Source organism: Danio rerio, chromosome 4 (assembly GCF_049306965.1).
Source record: "Danio rerio strain Tuebingen ecotype United States chromosome 4, GRCz12tu, whole genome shotgun sequence".
In the NCBI taxonomy this organism is placed as follows: domain Eukaryota; kingdom Metazoa; phylum Chordata; class Actinopteri; order Cypriniformes; family Danionidae; genus Danio; species Danio rerio.
In genome coordinates, this window is record NC_133179.1 from 11496145 (window position 1) to 11516391 (window position 20247).

A 20247-nucleotide genomic window follows, 5' to 3' on the forward strand; every position below is an offset into this window, starting at 1 on the left:
AATAATAATAAATTACAGGAAAAAATATGTTAATATTAAAATTATACAATATTAATAATTATAATTATAATTATAATTATACTACTACTACTACCACTAATAATAATAATAATAATAAATAATAATAATAATAATAATAATAATAATAATAATAATAATTCCAGCTGAAAGGGAATCCGCTGCATAAAACATATGCTGGATAAGTTGGCAGTTTAGCCAAAAGAAAATGAATAAATGAATGAATGAATGATAATAATAATAATAATAATAATAATAATAATAATAATAATAATTATTATTATTATTATTATTATTATTATTATTATTAGTATTATTAGTATTATGTAAAAAAAAAAACAGCTCAAACAGTTATTGTAGGGAGTTTACTCATTATTCTTCTTTTCATCTGGCTTCCCTTCCTAAACTCTGTAATAAACAAAATTAGTCTCAGTAAATTCTGAAATATTCTCAGAATGTGTAGACGGTTGGTGACTACTTTAACTAAAAGCAAATGATAACAAGTAAGTAGATGAACAATCATATGTTTTTTACTACATTGGTTACCGGAAGTGAACATAATATTTCCTGACTGGAACACCCCCAGACTCACTGATCACAGCTCCATCATTTTGTTCACAAGAGAAGACTTCATCATAATTCTTCAGTGTCACTTCTAAAGACATACAGCAGATGCTTATTATGTAAATACATTTCATGACAAAGAAAACAACTTAAAAAAAGACTATAAAATTACCTTCGTGCAGGGTTGTGACGTCATCATAACTCTGATTCATGACATCTTTGATAAAATATAAAAATAACATTTGTTTTTTTTAATTTATTAGGAATGCATTTACATTTTTAAAAGCTTAGGTATGAAAATTCTCACATTTGTGTACATCACTGAGGCACTCTTTAGAAGCATCTTGGTCCAGTTTGTCTGCATAAATAATAAAAAATACACTTGATAAAAAATAATAATAAAATAATAAAAAATAACAATAATAACAATAATAATAATAATAATAATAATAATAATAATATTTTTATTATTAATGATAATAATAATAATAATATTATAATATTATTATTGTTATTATTAATTAATAATGAATTTTATTATAATTAATAATAAAATAATAATAATAATAGTTATACATATACATATATACATATATATATACATATATACATATATATATATATATATATATATATATATATATATATATATATATATATATATATATATATATATATATATAATATAAATTTCTATATAATTTTAAAGTTTCACGCATGGTTTAATGATGAAATTAAGTGTCAGTTAATGTCTTGGCAGAAAATTTCCAAAATATTCTCATTAACAGTTTTTCGAACGGTGTAGACCCAATATAACAAAACCAGCAAATAGTTTTACAATGAACCTAACATTAATACAAGAGTTCAGACACATGTAGATATTTACACTTGTTCAAACTCCCCTGACACCTGTGAGCTTTTTCACTGACTCCAGTATGTAAAAACACTAGTATGCAAACACAGCACTGTGGTTTTCACTGCTGAATACTGTGGTTAAAAGCAGGAAGACTAACAGGATTAACAATTTAACCATGTCAAAAACAGCAGTATGCAAAAAAATAAAATAAAATCCCCCAATGCTATTTTGTCTACTCAAACCTACAGTTACATTTTTTATTATAAATAATAAAACCAATCTGTTTTCGCATGCTCACCCCCCTGAGTGAAGTGTTTGTGCTGAATCTCCTCATAAACGGCCTCAGTGGTGGTTTTGTGTCTCCTCTTAGAGAGAGCTGTGAGTGTCGACACACAAACCTGCTGTTAGTTCACAACACATGACTGATCACACACTGAAGAAGACACAATATGACAGTCTCTGGATCTCTCCTACCTCTCCTCATCACTCTGTTCTGCTGAATCAGTATAAGCAGCGGCACTAAGAGCAGTAAGAGCACAACTCCCAGTACAATCACCAGAACTGGGGGGACTGGGAGAGTTTCTGGACCAGTTTGTGGAGGAGAGACTGATGTTGAGCTCACTGTCTGAGAAACTGCAGCAGAAGATGATGCTGATGTGGAAAGAGTAGTGGACACTGACAAACCTGACAAGTCTATTAAAACAGATTCAAAATCATGCAAATTACTAATTAAAATAAATAAAATTACTAGAATTCAAATAATCAAAAAATCTGTCAGTGACCTGCACAGGTGAGTCCAGCATGCTTTTCATGGGAGCAATCATTGTGCTTCTTCAGGGAGAAAGGACAGTCCCACAGGTGAAGCTCATTCCCTCTGCAATGGACTCCGTTCAGCCACACAACACCTTTACCAGCACCAAAGGTTGAATTCCCATCAGCCCTTAGTGCTGCTCCACAACCCAGCTGCCTGCAGACCACCTGAGCATCACTGATGTCCCAGAGATTATCACAGACTGAGCCCCACACAGCGTTATGATACACCTCCAGCCTCCCAGAGCACCGGCCGTCCCCTCCACGCAGTCTGAGAGGAACATGTGCTGAAACACACACATAATTGGTCAGTTAAGTACTAAATGTTTCAAACTACATTTTTTGTTCAAATATATAATATAACCTCCTCACCTGAACACTGTTTGTGGTGAGGAAATGCTGAACATGTCAGATGACTCTTTGGTGACTCATCAGTCTCTTTTTCTGAAATGACAATATTTGAAACTCTGATGTTTATCAAAACATATCATTTAACCTTTAATAACCCTTTATATAAAATCTTACCAGAGCAAGTGATTTTGGCCACCTCATCTATATAGCAGTGGTTCTTACCCCAGGGTAAAGATGGACAATGATACAATGTTTTGTCATGTTTTCTGCATTTAAGATGATCCAACCATTTAGGAGCAGATCTCAGGCTCACTGAATGACTGGGTTCACTGCCAGATCTTCCACAGTTCAGCTCCTGACAGATCAGACTCGCTGTGTCTCTGTCCATCTGATTTAAGCACACATTTCCCCAGGATCCATTGTAGAAAACCTCCACATTCCCTTCACAGCCGTCAGTTAACCTGATCTCTGTAAATTCTAAACGGATGGCATACAATTAAATTCAGTAATGTTTTTTTTTTTTTTTTTAAATAGTAAATTATTATTTAACAATACAATACAATATTCCAAATATTTAAAAAACTATTTAACTATACTGTAGTAGAAGCTACAGTAATTATCATAAGTAAATCTTTACCAGAGCAGATGACTCCTACATCCTCCTCGTGTAGACAGTCATGTTTTCCCCAGCCTGGAGAAGAGCAGCTCCACAGGGACGTCTCATTCCCCTCACACTCCACCTCATCCAGCCAAATATGTCCAGAACCAGGACCAAACCAGGCTGGTACCTGCTGGTTACTGAGGGCCACTCCACACTGCAGCTGTCTGCACACTACATGGGCATCTTTAATATCCCAGGAGTCGTCACACACTGTCCCCCATGAGCCGTTGTGAAAAACCTCCAGCCTCCCTGCACAGTCTCCCCCAGAACCCACCAGCCTGATGGACCCGCGGCCTGATATTCAGAGAAAGAGAAACACATTATTGATCAGGAACAACTCCAGAATCTGCCCAGATGTTGTTGTTCTCACCAAGGCAGGTGATTGACAGCTGTTGTGTGGAGCTGCAGTTGAGAGTTTGTGGAGAGCTGCAGTTCCCCAGATGAGCTTCACTCCCAGAGCACTGGAAGCCCATCACACACTCATGACTGTGTTCAGGACTGGATGAAGAGGAGCCCGAGAAGTTGAGCACAGAGCCACAGCCCAGCTGTCTGCAGACCACAGAGGATTCAGTGAGACTCCAGGAGTCCAGCAAAACCTTCCTCCAGACCTGCTGGATCAAAACTTCCACCTGCCCCTCACACTGACTCTCTCCAGACAACCGCACCAAACCCTCATGAAGAGGCAAAGACGAGTCTGAAGAAAAACATGTGGCAGTTTATTAAGATATTAATACAAGTAATTTATTAATGTATTCTAATAAAATGTCCGCACTAGAGCAGATGACTCCAACATCTCGTCTATGAGAGCGTTCAGCTCGACTCCATGAAGAGATTGAACATTCTGAGAGTTTTGTTTCATTCCCGTCACAATCAAACACATCAGCCCAGATTTCACCACTTCCCTCTCCAAACCAGTCTGATCCCACAACGGACACAGGAATCCCACAATTCAGCTGTTTACAGAGGACATTGGCAGCTCTCATATCCCAGCATGCATCACATACTGTGCCCCATTTTCTGAGATACTGAAGCTCCACTCTTCCAGAACAAGAGTCTGAACCATTTACCAGTCGGAGATCAGTGTAACCTGTGTGGAGGTTATTGAAACAGTTTATGGTCACTTTAGGAGAATTAATCAGTTTATATGTATCTAACTATATGTATATTTATGTAAAGAGCAGTCAAATGTTACTTAACCAGAGCATATTACTCCTACAGCATTTTCAAGGGTACAGTGTGAAGACTTGAACGCAGGACAGAAAACCAGGTGAGACTCATTTCCTCTGCAGTGAATCTCTTGTGTCCACATCTGAGATTCTACTTTACCAAAAGCAGCAGCTCTCAGCACCTGTACAGGAACCCCACAGTCCAGCTCTCTACACACAACCTCTGCATCCTGCTGGTCAAAGCCAACATCACACACTGACATCCACGTCTTTATGTTTTGTATCTCTAATCTCCCAGCACACAGATGAGGTCCATTTATGAGTCTGGGAAGGCGACCTGCATGTTAACATTTTCATGAATAAACACCAAAATACAAGAATTTTATTAATAATGAGTTGAATGAATAATAAAAGTTTTCGGCTTTGTTTTTACCAGCCAACTTACCCAAACAGACAACTCCAGCATCTTCATCGTGTTTACAGTTACTTACACCCCTCCTCCTTGATTTACAATCCTTCAGTCTTGACTCTGATCCTGTACAATTAACTGCACCCATCCAGATTGGTCCTGATCCCCGTCCAAAGCGAGCAAGGCCAGCAGCACGTAATGCTTTATCACAGCCCAGTTCTTTACAAACCACTTTAGCATCATTTAGGTCCCAGCCATCATCACAGACTGTTCCCCACTGACCTTTATGATACACCTCTACTCGACCAGCACAGGGGCTGTTACCATCAACTAATCTCACTTCCCCTGTACACAAGAAAGGGAAAGACAGTCTTGTATAAATTTCTGGAACTGTATGCTCTCCAGAAACATTTTACTATAATTCAAACTTTTTTAACAATTGTTTTTACTATTTTTTTTACTCAACTAGTTTGGAAATGTGACACATGACGTTGCTATTTAAATGAAAAGGACATACTTTTTTTTTTATAGTGGGAAAAAAAAGTGACAGCAACACTGATACTATACCAGCTGAAGTATCATGATACCAAGTAGTATTGCGCTACTTTAAATCATAACTCAAATTATAAAGAAAATGGTCAGAATTACTATATTTTACATGTTATAATAGGTCTTCAATTTAATTCATAATTCCCTTATTATTGAAAAAATTATTATTCGCACGTCACTTCACCTAAAATTCATTATTTTTGTTTATTTTGTAGATATCTGACCAACAAAAAATACATTAAAATAAAGATACAAACTATACCAAATGAAATTTGCTACAAAAGAGCATTTTTCCAACAACATTAGTCTAAATGAAGTGGCCAAAAAATGCTTCCTGTTGCTATTTTGGGTTTTTCATCTATATATTTTTTTATCGGGTAACAATCCAAAGTAATTCAGAATTTCACTTCGTGAGTCGTTCTCTTTAAGAGATTGCTGTGGTTGTTGTAGCTACTAAATCATATTGAGAGAAACAGAAATGAATCGATTCAGATGTGAGTTTTAAACTTCAGAAAACATCAGAAAACTTGCAACCTTAGTTCCACAAACTATTCTAATAAAATGGTCTATTGTTGCAAAAACGTGTGAGTTTTGTAGTGATTTTTCCTCCACATCTAACATTTACTGTAGATAAACCATTAATGAGGATACTACCATTTACAAACCACAGTAGCACCGCCAGTATTTTGAAGCCATAGTATCGTGATACTACCATAGTACCAGTAAACCGTGCAACGAATGCATTAGTTTATTAAGATAATTAATTCTAAACATCATTTTAGACGCACAAGATTTTGCACACTAGGCATACTTTTTATATTAAACAACTAAATAAATAAACAAACAAACAAACAAACAAACAGACAAACAAACAAACAAACAAACAAACAAACAAACAAACAAACAAACAAACAAACAAACAGGAAGATTCCCTTAACTGAAGATTACCTTACCTTCATTGGGGAGTGTAACAACTGTAGATATCAAAAGGACTGTCAGACAGCTCTTCATCTTCATCTCCTCTACAACCTCTCGTGAGATTCTAAAGAAAGAGAGTCTTCTTATCACTTTTGAGAGTTAGCAGAGGAAATCAGCAGCTTCGGCAACAAATCAGACAGAAGCATTTTCAGTTTTTTCGATATATATCCAGCTACTTATAAAGAGAACTCCTCCCATACCTCAGAAAAACGCTTCACTGAGTACGCTGTGAAAAAATAAAGTTAAAGTGCTGACATCTGACATGAGTAGAGCGATTGTGGGAAACACTTGAGTGTAGATACAGCGTCAAAGTCTGGCACCTGCAGTGAAAGATATGAGCACTGATAACTAACTGCTGATATGAACAAGAGATATTTCAAAGGACTATTCCTTTGAACACACACTATTTAGTTATATTAAACATTTACATTTTGTGCACACAAATCCAGTGCTACAACAGATTGGGTTGCAACATTCCCCAGTTTCAAGACAATAAAATAACACCATTCAAATTCAAGTTTGATTTTATTCCTCATCAGAAAACATTCGAAGCAATTCAACACATTTAAACTGGATTAAAATCTAAAACAGCTACTTAAAATAATACAAACATAAAGTCTCAATATTAAAAAGTGTATACAAACAATGTCTCATTGTCAGAAACCTCCTCTGCTAAATATAAAGTGAACAATAAGCTCTTCTGCTAGTTTAAAGGAGTTATTACATTCTTATGAAGATCCCATGGTAGCTGTTTATCAAGATATTTCTCAAAGTACATTCCTAGGTTAATCAAAAAATATAAAAGTCCACCATCAGAGGGTCTACAGTATATTCAATGGGAATATTATGTTTACAAGACGAAGTATTTGTAAAATGAGACTGGAACAGAGGAGGATACATGTTAAATGGATAAATGGATGGCATCTGAAATCATAATTAATGTTTATAAAAACTGTGTGAATGTTGGGTGGAAAATAGGTTATATTAAACAGAAATGTCTGCATGACTGAAATTAAATTACATCATAAAACATCTGAAAAAGAAACTTAAACATTCTGAAAAGGCCATGAGAGCAAGTTATAATTATATTAAAAAGATAAAAAAAAACATCATTACAAAAAATATAGGGAAACAACAGCAGAACATTTGATAGCATCTTCTTAAATCTACCGAAAACTTGCTTTAAAACAAAAGAAACACTCTGTGTGGCTAGGTTACACATTTGCTTCCAGTTTTTCTGGTTCTTCCCCCACATCATCATAAGCTGGTATTAGAAAAAAAGCAAAAACAATTGAATCAATATAAGCTTTTAAAAAGTATAATTATGAACTCCTCGATAGCAGCAGTCAACTTAAATAAGCTGTCATTATCACAGGAAATAAGAAAATATCAAATTAAAAGGTGTCAATAACGTACCAAACATGTCACTTGCATACTCCCTGACATCAGAATCACCACAATCCTCCTCACTCTCTAAAATAAATGCTTCAGTTATTAATTTAAATATTATCTGCTAGTATAATTTTTTTTTTTCTAAATGTACACAAGTATCATCTAAAGCACACACCTGCTTTATCATTGGAGAGTTGTCGTACAACGACGACATCATCATAGTTTTCTGACACATCATCTATAAAAAAATAAAAACAACTTAAACAAAAATATATTAAAAACTGTGGAAATAAGTATAAGAAATGTACCTGCACCAAAATGTCTCCGTCCAGCAGTGATTGCATCATCATAATTCTCAGATGATACTTGTTCTTATAGATGAATAAAGAGAAAAGAAGAAATAAGCAGAAAATGCTTTATTATTCCTTTAATCAAATGGAATTAGTATTATTTATACTTTGTTCATCATATGCAAAACAAGTATCAGCTGAAGAAAACAACATAAGAATGAGAGTTGTGTAAGAATGAGAGTTGTGTGTCATCTTGTGAATTTAGTGAGTCCATTAAGTCATTATTCACTCAACCGATAATAACATAGAGATTGTCATCATAAATTAACCATCAAGACTTTTATTCAAAAGTGCATTATAAGCTTGCACAACTTTTAAGGCAAATTCAAGTATTGTACATCTAACTAAAACTAAGTTCAGTACGAGTCTGTAGACCCCTTGGATAAAGATCTAGTTTCAGATGGTTATACTAAATGTTCCATTTCAAGTTCAAGTTCCTTTACTAACTAATAACTGATCCTTTATTTCCCTGCATCAATTTGGGTTCATTCATTTACTCTTTTCATAGTACTCATTTGAAATATATGTGTGTACTGTACTAAATGTTTTTGTTCAGATTAGTCATTGTTTGTTTGTCACCCTTGTTAAATAAACTATGCACTGTGGTTGATTCTGTAGTAACTGCTTGTAACAACTAATGAATCTGATCTAACTACATGCTATTACTGCATGTTGAAATGTAAAATAATAATCTGACTTCTTTAAGTTAAATTAGTTAAAGGCACTGACCTTCAGGGTCTTCAGTTGTGATGTCATCATAGGAGTGAGGTGCAGAACTCACTTAAAAACATACAAGAAAAAAGATTCAATATTCCCTGCATTAAAATACTGTTAAATAAATTAGATAAATGGATAAAGGGGTGTTTTTAATTGCTTTTAAATACAAATGAAAAAGGATAGTTCATCATCATTTACTCATCTTCTACTTGTTCCAAACTTTTTCTGTTGAACACAAAAGGCCATTTGCTTCCAGTCACAGCGATCTAGCCTGTGCACATCACTGGACAATTACACATCTGCCACTATATAAAATACAACTCCCAGAAGTCGTTGCACTCACACACCAGTTCCAGATACTCCCTGATTACACTCACACAGTTGGAAGCACATGCTGAGTGAGCACTGAGTGCTGTTATACAGTAAGTGAACATCATGAAGAGTTTTCCTAGGCTTGCCTTCCTGTGTTTTTGACCATTGTATTGTTTATTGTTCCTGTTGTTTTGCCACCTGTACTGACCATTCGCCTTTTACTCTGGCCATGATTTTTGATTATTTTTATGCTCCTGTTTTTGACTGTTGTCTGCCTGACGAATCTCTTTATAAACTACTCTTTACACTTCCATAGTAATTTTTTTCTAAATATGGAAGTCAATTGTTATAGATTTTTAGCTTTCCCACAAAATATCATCTTTTGTGTTCAACAAAACGAAGAAACTCATAAATCACTTTAAGTGTGAAACCAATTGAAGGCAAGTAAATGGTGAGTAAATGTAAATTGTTGGGTAAACTATCCCTTTAACATAGACTACATTCAGTTTTGTATGTACTGTAACAGGTGACATTATTATATTTCAGTCCTACAACCTGAAAGAAGATCATCTGCATCTTCATATCCAGAATGCTGTTGTTTAGAAAGGACATTACCTGTTATGGAGGAGTAGAATCAATAAAGGAATTCAAATTCTTCACTTAATTTAAATAATACAACAGTAACTGTATAAAATGTTATATAAGACATATAAAGTTCCATAACTTTTTGGATCTATGTGATTTATACATACCCCTGGGGACGGACTTACCCTTCTGAGTAAAAAAACTTTGTCTTTTCGTGGGTCTTTGCTGAATCTCCTCATAAACGGCCTCAGTGATGGTCCTGTGTGTCCTCTTAGAGAGAGCTGTGAGTGTCGACACACAAACCTGCTGTCAGTTCACAACACAAGACTGATCACACACTGAAGAAGACACAATATGACAGTCTCTGGATCTCTCCTACCTCTCCTCATCACTCTGTTCTGCTGAATCAGTGTAAGCAGCGGCACTAAGAGCAGTAAGAGCACAACTCCCAGTACAATCAGCAGCACTGGGGGGACTGGGAGAGTTTCTGTGCGAGGAACTTGTGTTGAAACTTGAATAGAACCAGATGTTGTTTTGGCAGGAGGTGTGTGTCCGGGAACACCAGGCAAATCTGGCAAAACAGACATGAACACATTAAAACAATGTCAAGTACTAATTTAAAATAAACAAATCGTATACCCACTAAAATCCTGAAATCAACAATTTTGCTAAGAATTTTCAGTGACCTGCACAGGTGAGTCCAGCGTGCTCTTTGTGGGAGCAGTCAGTGTGGTTGTTCAGGGAGAGAGGACAGTCCCACAGGTGAAGCTCATTCCCTCTGCACTGGACTCTGTTCAACCACACAACACGTTCACCAGCACCAAAGGCTGAATTCCCATCAGCCCTCAGTGCTGCTCCACAACCCAGCTGCCTGCAGACCACCTGAGCATCGCTGATGTCCCAGAGATCATCACAGACTGAGCCCCACACAGCGTTATGATACACCTCCAGCCTCCCAGAGCACCGACCGTCCCCTCCACGCAGTCTGAGAGGAACATGAGCTGAAACACACAATAACCCTCACTGACCTACTTTATTACAAAAATAATCACATTTATAACTAATATGATAAAACAAAAATCTAACTAATAAATGCTGTAATTAATTTACTGAAAAACAAGATAACTATATAAAGTATTAACATATAATAAACTTACTTGAACACTGTCTCTGGTGAGTTGCTGTTGAGGTAGAACATGTCAAATGAATCTGAGGAGAATCATGATTTTTCTCTGTGATAAAAAAGTTACAATTTTTTAATCACTAATAAAGAACATTAGCCATTATAAATAAACAGAAACACTTCAAACCATCTTAAATCAGTTAAATATCATCATACCTGTGCAGCTAATCTTGACCACTTCGTTTCTACAGTCATTCTGTCCCCAGGGTGCAGATGGACACTGCCATAAACTGGAATCATGTTGTCTGCATAAAACTTTATCAAGCCAATTATGAGGCCTCAGCCCCTCTGAATTACTGGGTTCACTGCCAGATCTTCCACAGTTAAGCTCTTGACATATCAGACTCGCTGTGTCTCTGTCCATCTGATTCCAGCACACATTTCCCCAGGATCCATTGTAGAAAACCTCCACATTCCCTTCACAGCCCTCAGTTAACCTGATCTCTTTAAACTCTTGATAGAAAGCATTACAATTAACCATAATTCACATTTAACTCCAGTCAGTTAAGTAACGATAATAACCATGAACAATTTAATACTTCCACCTTTACCATTTGTGAGTGTGTGTTGTTATTTAAGGGACATGAAATTCTGGAAATGAAGGAAGATCTCAGAGGATTGGAACAGGTTAGTAATTAAGAACAGAATTTTCAGTTTTGAGTGAACTAACCCTTTAACAATTATGGCTAAAAACACATTATTTAATACTATTTATCACACGCTTCACATAATATGAACCATTAGCTTTACTGTCAAACGAGCTTTCAGTCAGTAAATACATTAATATAAGTTAATTGTAAACTTAATACTGTATATGTATTTTTTTTTACAAAATGAGACACTCCTTATGTTACTGAAATAACTAACTTACTTAAGTCAGTGAAGAATTGGATGACTGGCTATGTTGTGCTTAAGTGTCATTATTTGCGTTTGTGCTATTTCGTTTGCATCAGGATATTTGTCATTTGGCACAAGGAGGTCCAATCCTTCTCCAAGAGGATAAATGTCCTACAGATTTTGCTCCAAACAGCTCCAAAACAATTGCTTTGAAGTTTCTTGAGAATCTGAACACCCTAATTATCTTATGGTTCTGGTGTGTTTAATTAAATGATAAATTTTTTACCAGAGCAGATGACTCCTACATCCTCCTTGTGTTGACAGTCATGTTTTCCCCAGCCTGGAGAAGAGCAGCTCCACAGGGACGTCTCATTCCCCTCACACTCCACCTCATCCAGCCATATGGGTCCAGAACCAGGACCAAACCAGGCTGGTACCTGCTGGTTACTGAGGGCCACTCCACACTGCAGCTGTCTGCACACCACATGGGCATCTTTAATATCCCAGGAGTCGTCACACACTGTCCCCCATGAGCCGTTGTGAAAAACCTCCAGCCTCCCTGCACAGTCTCCCCCAGAACCCACCAGCCTGATGGAACCGCGGCCTGATATTCAGAGAAAGAGAAACACATTATTGATCAGGAACAACTCCAGAATCTGTCCAGATGTTGTTGTTCTCACCAAGGCAGGTGATTGACAGCTGTTGTGTGGAGCTGCAGTTGAGAGTTTGTGGAGAGCTGCAGTTCCCCAGATGAGCTTCACTCCCAGAGCACTGGAAGCCCATCACACACTCATGACTGTGTTCAGGACTGGATGAAGAGGAGCCCGAGAAGTTGAGCACAGAACCACAGCCCAGCTGTCTGCAGACCACAGAGGATTCAATGAGACTCCAGGAGTCCAGCAGAACCTTCCTCCAGACCTGCTGGATCAAAACTTCCACCTGCCCCTCACACTGACTCTCTCCAGACAACCGCACCAGACCCTCATGAAGAGCCAGAGATGAGTCTGATGACAAACATGAGGCAGTTTATTAAGACAATACAAGGAAATGTATTTAATACATTATTAATAAAATGTCCTCACTAGAGCAGATAACTCCAACATCTCGTCTATGAGAGCGTTCAGCTCGACTCCATGAAGAGATTGAACATTCGGAGAGTTTTGTTTCATTCCCGTCACAATCAAACACATCAGCCCAGATTTCACCACGTCCCTCTCCAAACCAGTCTGATCCCACAACAGATACAGCAATCCCACAATTCAGCTGTTTACAGAGGACACTGGAAGCTCTCATATCCCAGCATGCATCACACACTGTGCCCCATTTACTGAGATACTGAAGCTCCACTCTTCCAGAACAAGAGTCTGAACCATTTACCAGTCTTAAGTCAGTGTAACCTAAATTTAGAAAAATATATATTTTTTAAATTAACAAGTTATTAACAAGTTTTCATGTAAACAAAGAAAGCAACACTATTAATGATACTTAACCAGAACAGATTAATCCCACAATATTTCCACTGGTGCATTTGTGTTTGTATGATGATGATATTGAACAGAATGAAATCTGAGATTCGTCTCCTCTGCAGTGAATCTCTTGTGTCCACATCTGAGCGTCTCCTTTGTCAAAAGCAGCAGCTCTCAGCACCTGTACAGGAGCCCCACAGTCCAGCTCTCTACACACAACCTCTGCATCCTGCTGGTCAAAGGCAGCATCACACACTGACATCCACGTCTGATCATGAAGAATCTCTAACCTCCCAGAGCAAACGTGAGATCCATTAACAAGTCTCGAAGGTGAATGACCTGTATGTATTAGATTCATAAACCACAGTGATCAGTAGAAAAAAATAAAAGCTTCAGAGAAAAAAAAAATACAGTAGAAAAGCAGACATTACTATCCATGTACAACAAATTAAATGACTTACCTGAACAAATCACACCAGCATCTTTATAGTGAGAACAGTCATGTTTGGTCAATCCTGCTGACCCACAGTTCTTCAAAATTGATTCTGATCCAGTACATAACACAAGACTCATCCATATTAGTCCTGATCCTTGTCCAAAATGAGCATCACCCAGAGCATCTACAGGTTCTCCACAGTCCAGTTCTCTACACACCACTGCAGCATCAGCCATATCCCAGCCATAATCACACACTGTTCCCCACTGACCTCGATGATAAACCTCAACTCTACCAGCACATCGACTGTTGCCATCAACCAACCTCACATTCTTCTGGTCTAATTAAAAATAGAAAAACAATAAATAAAAAGTAAAATATAGTTAATAGAATAAAAATTAATTTAACTCACCATGACCCATTCCATGAGCATTATCATGTGAACAGTTTTTTTCATGTAATGATGTTAATTTTGGACAGAGGTGAATCTGAGACTCATTTCCTCTGCAGTGAATCTCTTGTGTCCACATCTGAGTGTCTCCTTTGTCAAAAGCAGCAGCTCTCAGCACCTGTACAGGAGCCCCACAGTCCAGCTCTCTACACACAACCTCTGCATCCTGCTGGTCAAAGGCAGCATCACACACTGACATCCACGTCTGATTATGAAGCACTTCCACTATCCCAGAACAACTGGAGTTTCTGGCAAGCTTGTGACCTGGAGGAGAGATGGAAAAACAAACAAACAAATAAAAACAGTTACATAATAAAACATTTTATTATGGCGACGCAGGGGCGGAGTAGGTAGAGCTTTCACCTCACACCAAGAAGGTCGCTGGTTTGAGCCTCGGCTGGGTCAGTTGGCATTTCTGTGTAGAGTTTGCATGTTCTCCCTGTGTTCGCATGGGTTTCCTCTGGGTGCTCCGGTTTCCCCCACAGTCCAAAGACATGTGGTACAGGTGCATTGGGTAAGCTAAATTGTCCGTAGTGTATGAGTGTGAATGAGTGTGTATGGATGTTTCCCAGAGATGGGTTGCTGCTAGCAGGGCATCCGCTTTGTAAAACATATGCTGGATAAGTTGGCGGTTCATTCCGCTGTGGCGACCCCAAATTAATAAAGTGGCTAAGCCAAAAAACAAATTTATGAATGAATGAACATTTTATTTTCATTTCATTTCTACTACTCTCTGATGATTCAAAGTGCTTCTTTATCCTCCCTTGTAAGTTCGTTCATTCATTCATTCATTTATTTTCCTTCGGCTTAGTCCCTTTATTTATCAGGGGTTGCCACAGCCAAATGAACCACAAACTTTTCCAGCATATGTTTTACACAGTGTATGCCCTTCCAGCTGCAACCCAGTACTGGGAAACATCCATAAACTCTCACATTCACACACAAACACTACGGAAAATTTTGTTTATTCAATTCACCTATACCACATGTCTTCAGACCCACATGAACACGAGAAGAACATGCAAACTCCACACAGAAACGTCAACTGACCCAGCCAAGACGAATTGCAAAAAGCAATTTTTGGTGAACTGTCCCATTGAAACTGGAGGATCATTGGTGTAGATGTCACATAAATAAAGTAAATTTTTATATATAATTTAATTTACCTAAATACTGTCTAAAATAGATTAAAATACAGGTGCATTAGAGGTAACAATTCAATGCACAAGCAAGTTATTTACAAGAATACATACCCTAAACTGAAGAAAAGAAACTGTTGAACAAAGAGTTATTTTGTTTACTTGATATGTTTTGAGGAATTTTTTTTTTTTTTTTTTGCATTTGTCTGGACTTTGAACAGGTCTGGAACCTCGCTGTATATATGGAGAATGAGGGAGCTCTCAGATGTCACCTAAAATATCTTAATTTGTGGAATGACATGAGGGTAATTAATAACAGAACTTTACAATTACAATTACCGTCATTACAATGTCATTACCATTGCCATTAGAATAAGTGATGTAAAAACAGGTTGGAATTTGGAGAAGCTCACCAGAGCAGATGACTCCTGCATCTTTAGAATGATCACAGTGATATATACCCCATTCCACTGATCCACATTTCCTCAGCTTTGGTTCTGATCCAGAACATGTTAAGCGATTCATCCAGATTGGTCCTGATCCTGGTCCAAAATGAGCGTTACCCAGAGCATCTACAGGTTCTCCACAGTCCAGTTCTCTACACACCACTGTAGCATCTGGCATATCCCAGCCAATGTCACACACTGTTCCCCACTGACCTCTGTAAAGAACCTCCACTCGACCAGAACAGCGGTCGGTACCTCCAACCAACCTTACTCCCACATTTCCTATTCAATATAGAGAGTTAATATGGAAAATACAGTCAAAGTACCACACACACACACAAAAAAAATGTGATATTTGGGGGACTCTACATTTGAAGAAAAAGAAAAAACCTGCACACAATAGTCCAACATAACTGTCACGTGAACAATTGTTTTCATGTGATGGTGATGTTGGACAGAAATGAATTTGAGACTCATCTCCCCTGCACTGAATCTCTTGTGTCCACATCTGATCTTGAAGTGTCTTTAACTTCCAAGAAAAGTGAAAACGTCCAACCAGCCGAACTTCTGAAAGAACATCATTTAAGTCAGTGAGCCTTTTAGCAGTTATATCATAGGAAATTTTTGTTTCCTTGACAAAATAAAAGCAAGTGTGCTAGAAAAACACAATGTGAATTTTTAGCAAAACATTGTCTTCTAATCTAAACGTTTTCAGGAAACATTAAGTTACAGTAAAATAGCTAATCAATAGTAGCAAATCGGTATGGTTATGTCAAAAATCTGAATACAGACACTTACACCTAACTGCTTACAGTACATTTTTATATCTACAGCATCTTTTGCAGTGTTTCTTAAACTTTTTCTGCCATTCCACATGTAAGCTGGGAAGGATCCCACCTGTCCCTATTTACCCAAAACACGAATAAACTTGAGCTTCTTGTTTAACTGTTCAAAATAACATAAATATCAAGTCTACTGTCTATAGTCAATACTAGGAGTGTGCAATACTGAAAAAAAAAAAAAAATTTCTGGGATTTTGAGATATATTTAGACAACATTGCATGATGTAAAAATGTGTTCGAAATTTTCAGATATTGCACTAGCTTTGTTTTCCTGTGTCAATAGAATACTGAGCATTTGAAACAATATATTAAAGGACAGAGTGTTAATAATTATTTAAAACTAATGATGAAATCTTTAAATAATGACCCTGTTATGCTAAAAAAAACAACAACAACAACTGCTGTACAGTGTAATGCAAGTGAGCTGAATGCTTTGTTTACTTCAATGATTTATCTCTGCTTAAAGTTATGTGCATGCTAAAATGTGACTTTTACCATCAGTAGCTTTTCAATCATTTAAATTGGGCTAATATCTAGATAGTAGGTGTGTGGCTTAGGTAAGTTTAAAATGTCTGGCTGAGAACTGCTTTTTAATACGAGAACTACTAGAATTGTGGAACTACTAGAATGGCTATTGTACCAGTTTGTATAAAATTGTTTCACATTATATTTACATTCTAAGATTCTGAGACTCTGAGGCTCTTGAGACTTTAGAATTAAGCTTTAAATGTCTGTCACGTTATAAATGCATTAATAATAAGGTGGGAGATTTTTCACTGCAGTGAAAATGTAGCTTGAAAGACATGTCTAAACAAAAATTATGTATTTGATATCAGAAAATTGTTTCGGTTAGCATATTGATGCTAGGCAATGAAGAGAAGCATATTCAAATGCATGGGAAAAAGAAGCGCGTACTGAAATGCATGCATCAATTTCACCGTTGTGGCCATCCGAGGTTAAAATACTTTTTCTGTTTTGTAATTTTAATAAAATATGAATGATACAATGACAAGAATGTTAAAAGAATTGTAACAAAGTTATTAAAATACAAAATCAAAAACTACTGCCTCAGTAATTCTAGTGTTAAAATTTAAATAAAATAAACATAAGAATAAAATTATACATTTTGTAATATCACTAGGAAATGTTTAGGCCAATCAAACACTTCCTGAGGTACCCATATTAATGATCCTGTTGGCATTGTAACAGATTTAATGTTTTGATTGACCTGTTTTAACCATGGTTTTAATTAAAAGGATTTACATTAGATGTAGAAAACCATTTAATTATATAGCACCTTTAATTTTATAGTTTGTTTTCTAGCAGTAATCTGACAGGCTGTCTTACAGATTAAGTGTAAAATTATTATAATACATGGATTATTGTACATGGATAATGCATTTTTGTAGGCTTACCTGAACAAATGACTTGTGCATTTTTATCAAGACACACATGAGGATCAGTAGACTCTATGAAACCACATTTCCTGAGTGTAAACTCTGATCCAGTACACATCGCATTTTTCTTTGAGAAGAGTCCCGATCCTGGCTCAATACGAGCAACATAGTGAGCATCTACAGGTTCTCCACAGTTCAGTTCTCTACACACCACTGCAGCATCAGCCATATCCCATCCAGCACCACACACTGTTCCCCACTGACCTCTATGATAAACCTCCACTGTGCCAGCACAGCGACTGGTACCATTCACCAGTCTAACATTTATTATGTCTAGAAATGTGAAAGAAAGTAAGATGTATGTAAAAAAAAGTGAGTGTAAATTTAAAATGTTACAAAAAACAAAACAAAATTGCAGCTCCTACCAGAACACAGCACACCAATGTCATGAGAGCAATTGCTTTTAACTGTTAAATGTGATGTTAGACAGAGGTGAATTTGAGATTCATTTCCTCTGCAGTGAATCTCTTGTGTCCACATCTGAGCGTCTACTTTGTCAAAAGCAGCAGCTCTCAGCACCTGTACAGGAGCCCCACAGTCCAGCTCTCTACACACAACCTCTGCATCCTGCTGGTCAAAGGCAGCGTCACACACTGACATCCACGTCTGATCATGAAGGATCTCTAACCACCCAGAGCAGCGAGAACCTCCAACCAGCCTGACCTCTGAACACAGATGAACAAAAATCATGGCTTAAATAAATAAAAATTAATTTATTAATTAATAAACAAATACATATTTTTATTTGAAAAACATAGCAACAACGTATAGATCATGGTTATAAATACAGTATGAAAACATAAATACATGGATTTTTAGATAACAAAAAACAACATGCAAATAAAAAGCCATCAGCCTTTCAATTCTTTATTCATTGGATTGTGACCCCTGGGGTTATTAAGCTAGATTAATTACATAGCAATAGTGTTAGTTGCAGCAGATTGATTTTACAGCAATGTTAAGCTTTGACACCTTTACGGAACTCACATATATTAAAAATAAAGGCCATGACTGAACACAGAGGCTCCAAGTGGCGGTCCCCAAAATTAAACCAAGAATAGTCTTGTGCTGTAAACAATGTGCCCACTAATCTCATTATATGAGGTTAATATTAAATTAAACAAATGAATAATGATTTTTAGATCAAGAATTTATATACCAAGTCACAAAAAACCTACATCGCTTATCACATTACATTTAAGATATGCACAATAATCTTACCTGAACATAAGACTCCAGCATCTCTGCTATGATCACATCTGCTTTTACCCCATCCTGCTGACCCACAGTTCTTCAGTGTAGACTCTGATCCAGTACATGTGACATGGCTTGTCCAGACTCGTCCTGATCCTGGTCCAAAATGAGCTCCACCCAGAGCATCTACAGGTTCTCCACAGTCCAGTTCTCTACACACCACTGCAGCATCAGCCAAATCCCAGCAATCATCACACACTGTTCCCCACTGACCTCTATGAAGAACTTCCACTGTGCCAGCACAGCGACTGTGACCACCAACCAAGCGCACATTCACAAGGTCTAAAGTTTGAGAAATAATTGATAAAAAAGATGAAGGCATGAGAACAAGATTTTAAAAAGTCTAACTAACCTAAATTGAAATTTATAAACAAAACAGGATAAAATAATATAACTGGATGTCCTATTTTCCATATAAGATACATATTTTGCCTTTTAAGGGAACACAGAAAATATTGACATTACATGTGTTTGCTGTCATCGGAAATGCAAAATCATAGTTAAGCCTAATTTCATTTATGCTACACTCCATTCCAGTATTTAACATATAGTTTTCATGTGTACTTACCAGCAGTGCTGAGCATTAGAGCCGAGGACATTAAAATGAGCATCAGGCTTCTCGTTTTCTCCATCCTCATGATTAACTCAACATCCAGAACAATCTTCTACACACTGATGATACAGAAGAACAGGCATCATCTCAGCCCCCTTAAAGAGAGAGAAAGAGGAGAAACAGCCTCCAATCACACCCGCTATTACCTTATTAGACGCAACAGAGGAAATCATCAAACAACTGCAGTGACAAATCAGAGATCGCTTGTCTCATTTTCTCCATATATATCAAAGTTGTCTGTGTCTCTCTCCACCCATCAAGATGCAGAAATACATACACACACAAACACATACACACACACATACACACTTACAGGAGACAGGAAACTCTCCAGTTTATTTACGGTATCAGAGCCTGCAGAACACCTGCAGGGACGAGATAAAAACACTGATAAGTAAACGGTAA

The 20247-nt window shown here is 36.9% G+C and overlaps 2 protein-coding genes across 2 annotated transcripts; both read right to left on the reverse strand.

Annotated features, from left to right (window-relative positions):
• Window positions 1-442: 442 nt before the first annotated feature.
• LOC100536376 (scavenger receptor cysteine-rich type 1 protein M130) lies at window positions 443-4689 on the reverse strand. Its single transcript, XM_073946779.1, has 12 exons — window positions 4494-4689; window positions 4033-4347; window positions 3631-3954; window positions 3237-3554; window positions 2774-3076; window positions 2621-2692; window positions 2221-2535; window positions 1913-2131; window positions 1737-1814; window positions 890-940; window positions 755-799; window positions 443-673 (listed from the first exon to the last, which is right to left on the reverse strand). Exons 1-12 carry the CDS (start codon window positions 4687-4689, stop codon window positions 561-563), a joined length of 2349 nt encoding a protein of 782 aa, XP_073802880.1. The 3' UTR covers window positions 443-560.
• Window positions 4690-6870: 2181 nt separating this feature from the next.
• Window positions 6871-19911, reverse strand: LOC101885301 (scavenger receptor cysteine-rich type 1 protein M130-like). The gene is made up of 23 exons (XM_073947073.1): window positions 19798-19911; window positions 19197-19511; window positions 18341-18640; window positions 17934-18248; window positions 16067-16243; window positions 15644-15958; window positions 14053-14355; window positions 13666-13980; window positions 13229-13543; window positions 12821-13135; window positions 12419-12742; window positions 12025-12342; window positions 11058-11354; window positions 10876-10950; window positions 10405-10719; window positions 10098-10289; window positions 9904-9999; window positions 9689-9748; window positions 8834-8884; window positions 8063-8125; window positions 7930-7992; window positions 7779-7835; window positions 6871-7626 (listed from the first exon to the last, which is right to left on the reverse strand). The coding sequence occupies exons 1-23, from the start codon at window positions 19865-19867 to the stop codon at window positions 7577-7579; spliced, it is 4701 nt and encodes a 1566-aa protein (XP_073803174.1). The 5' UTR covers window positions 19868-19911; the 3' UTR covers window positions 6871-7576.
• Between the last annotated feature and the right edge of the window lie 336 nt (window positions 19912-20247).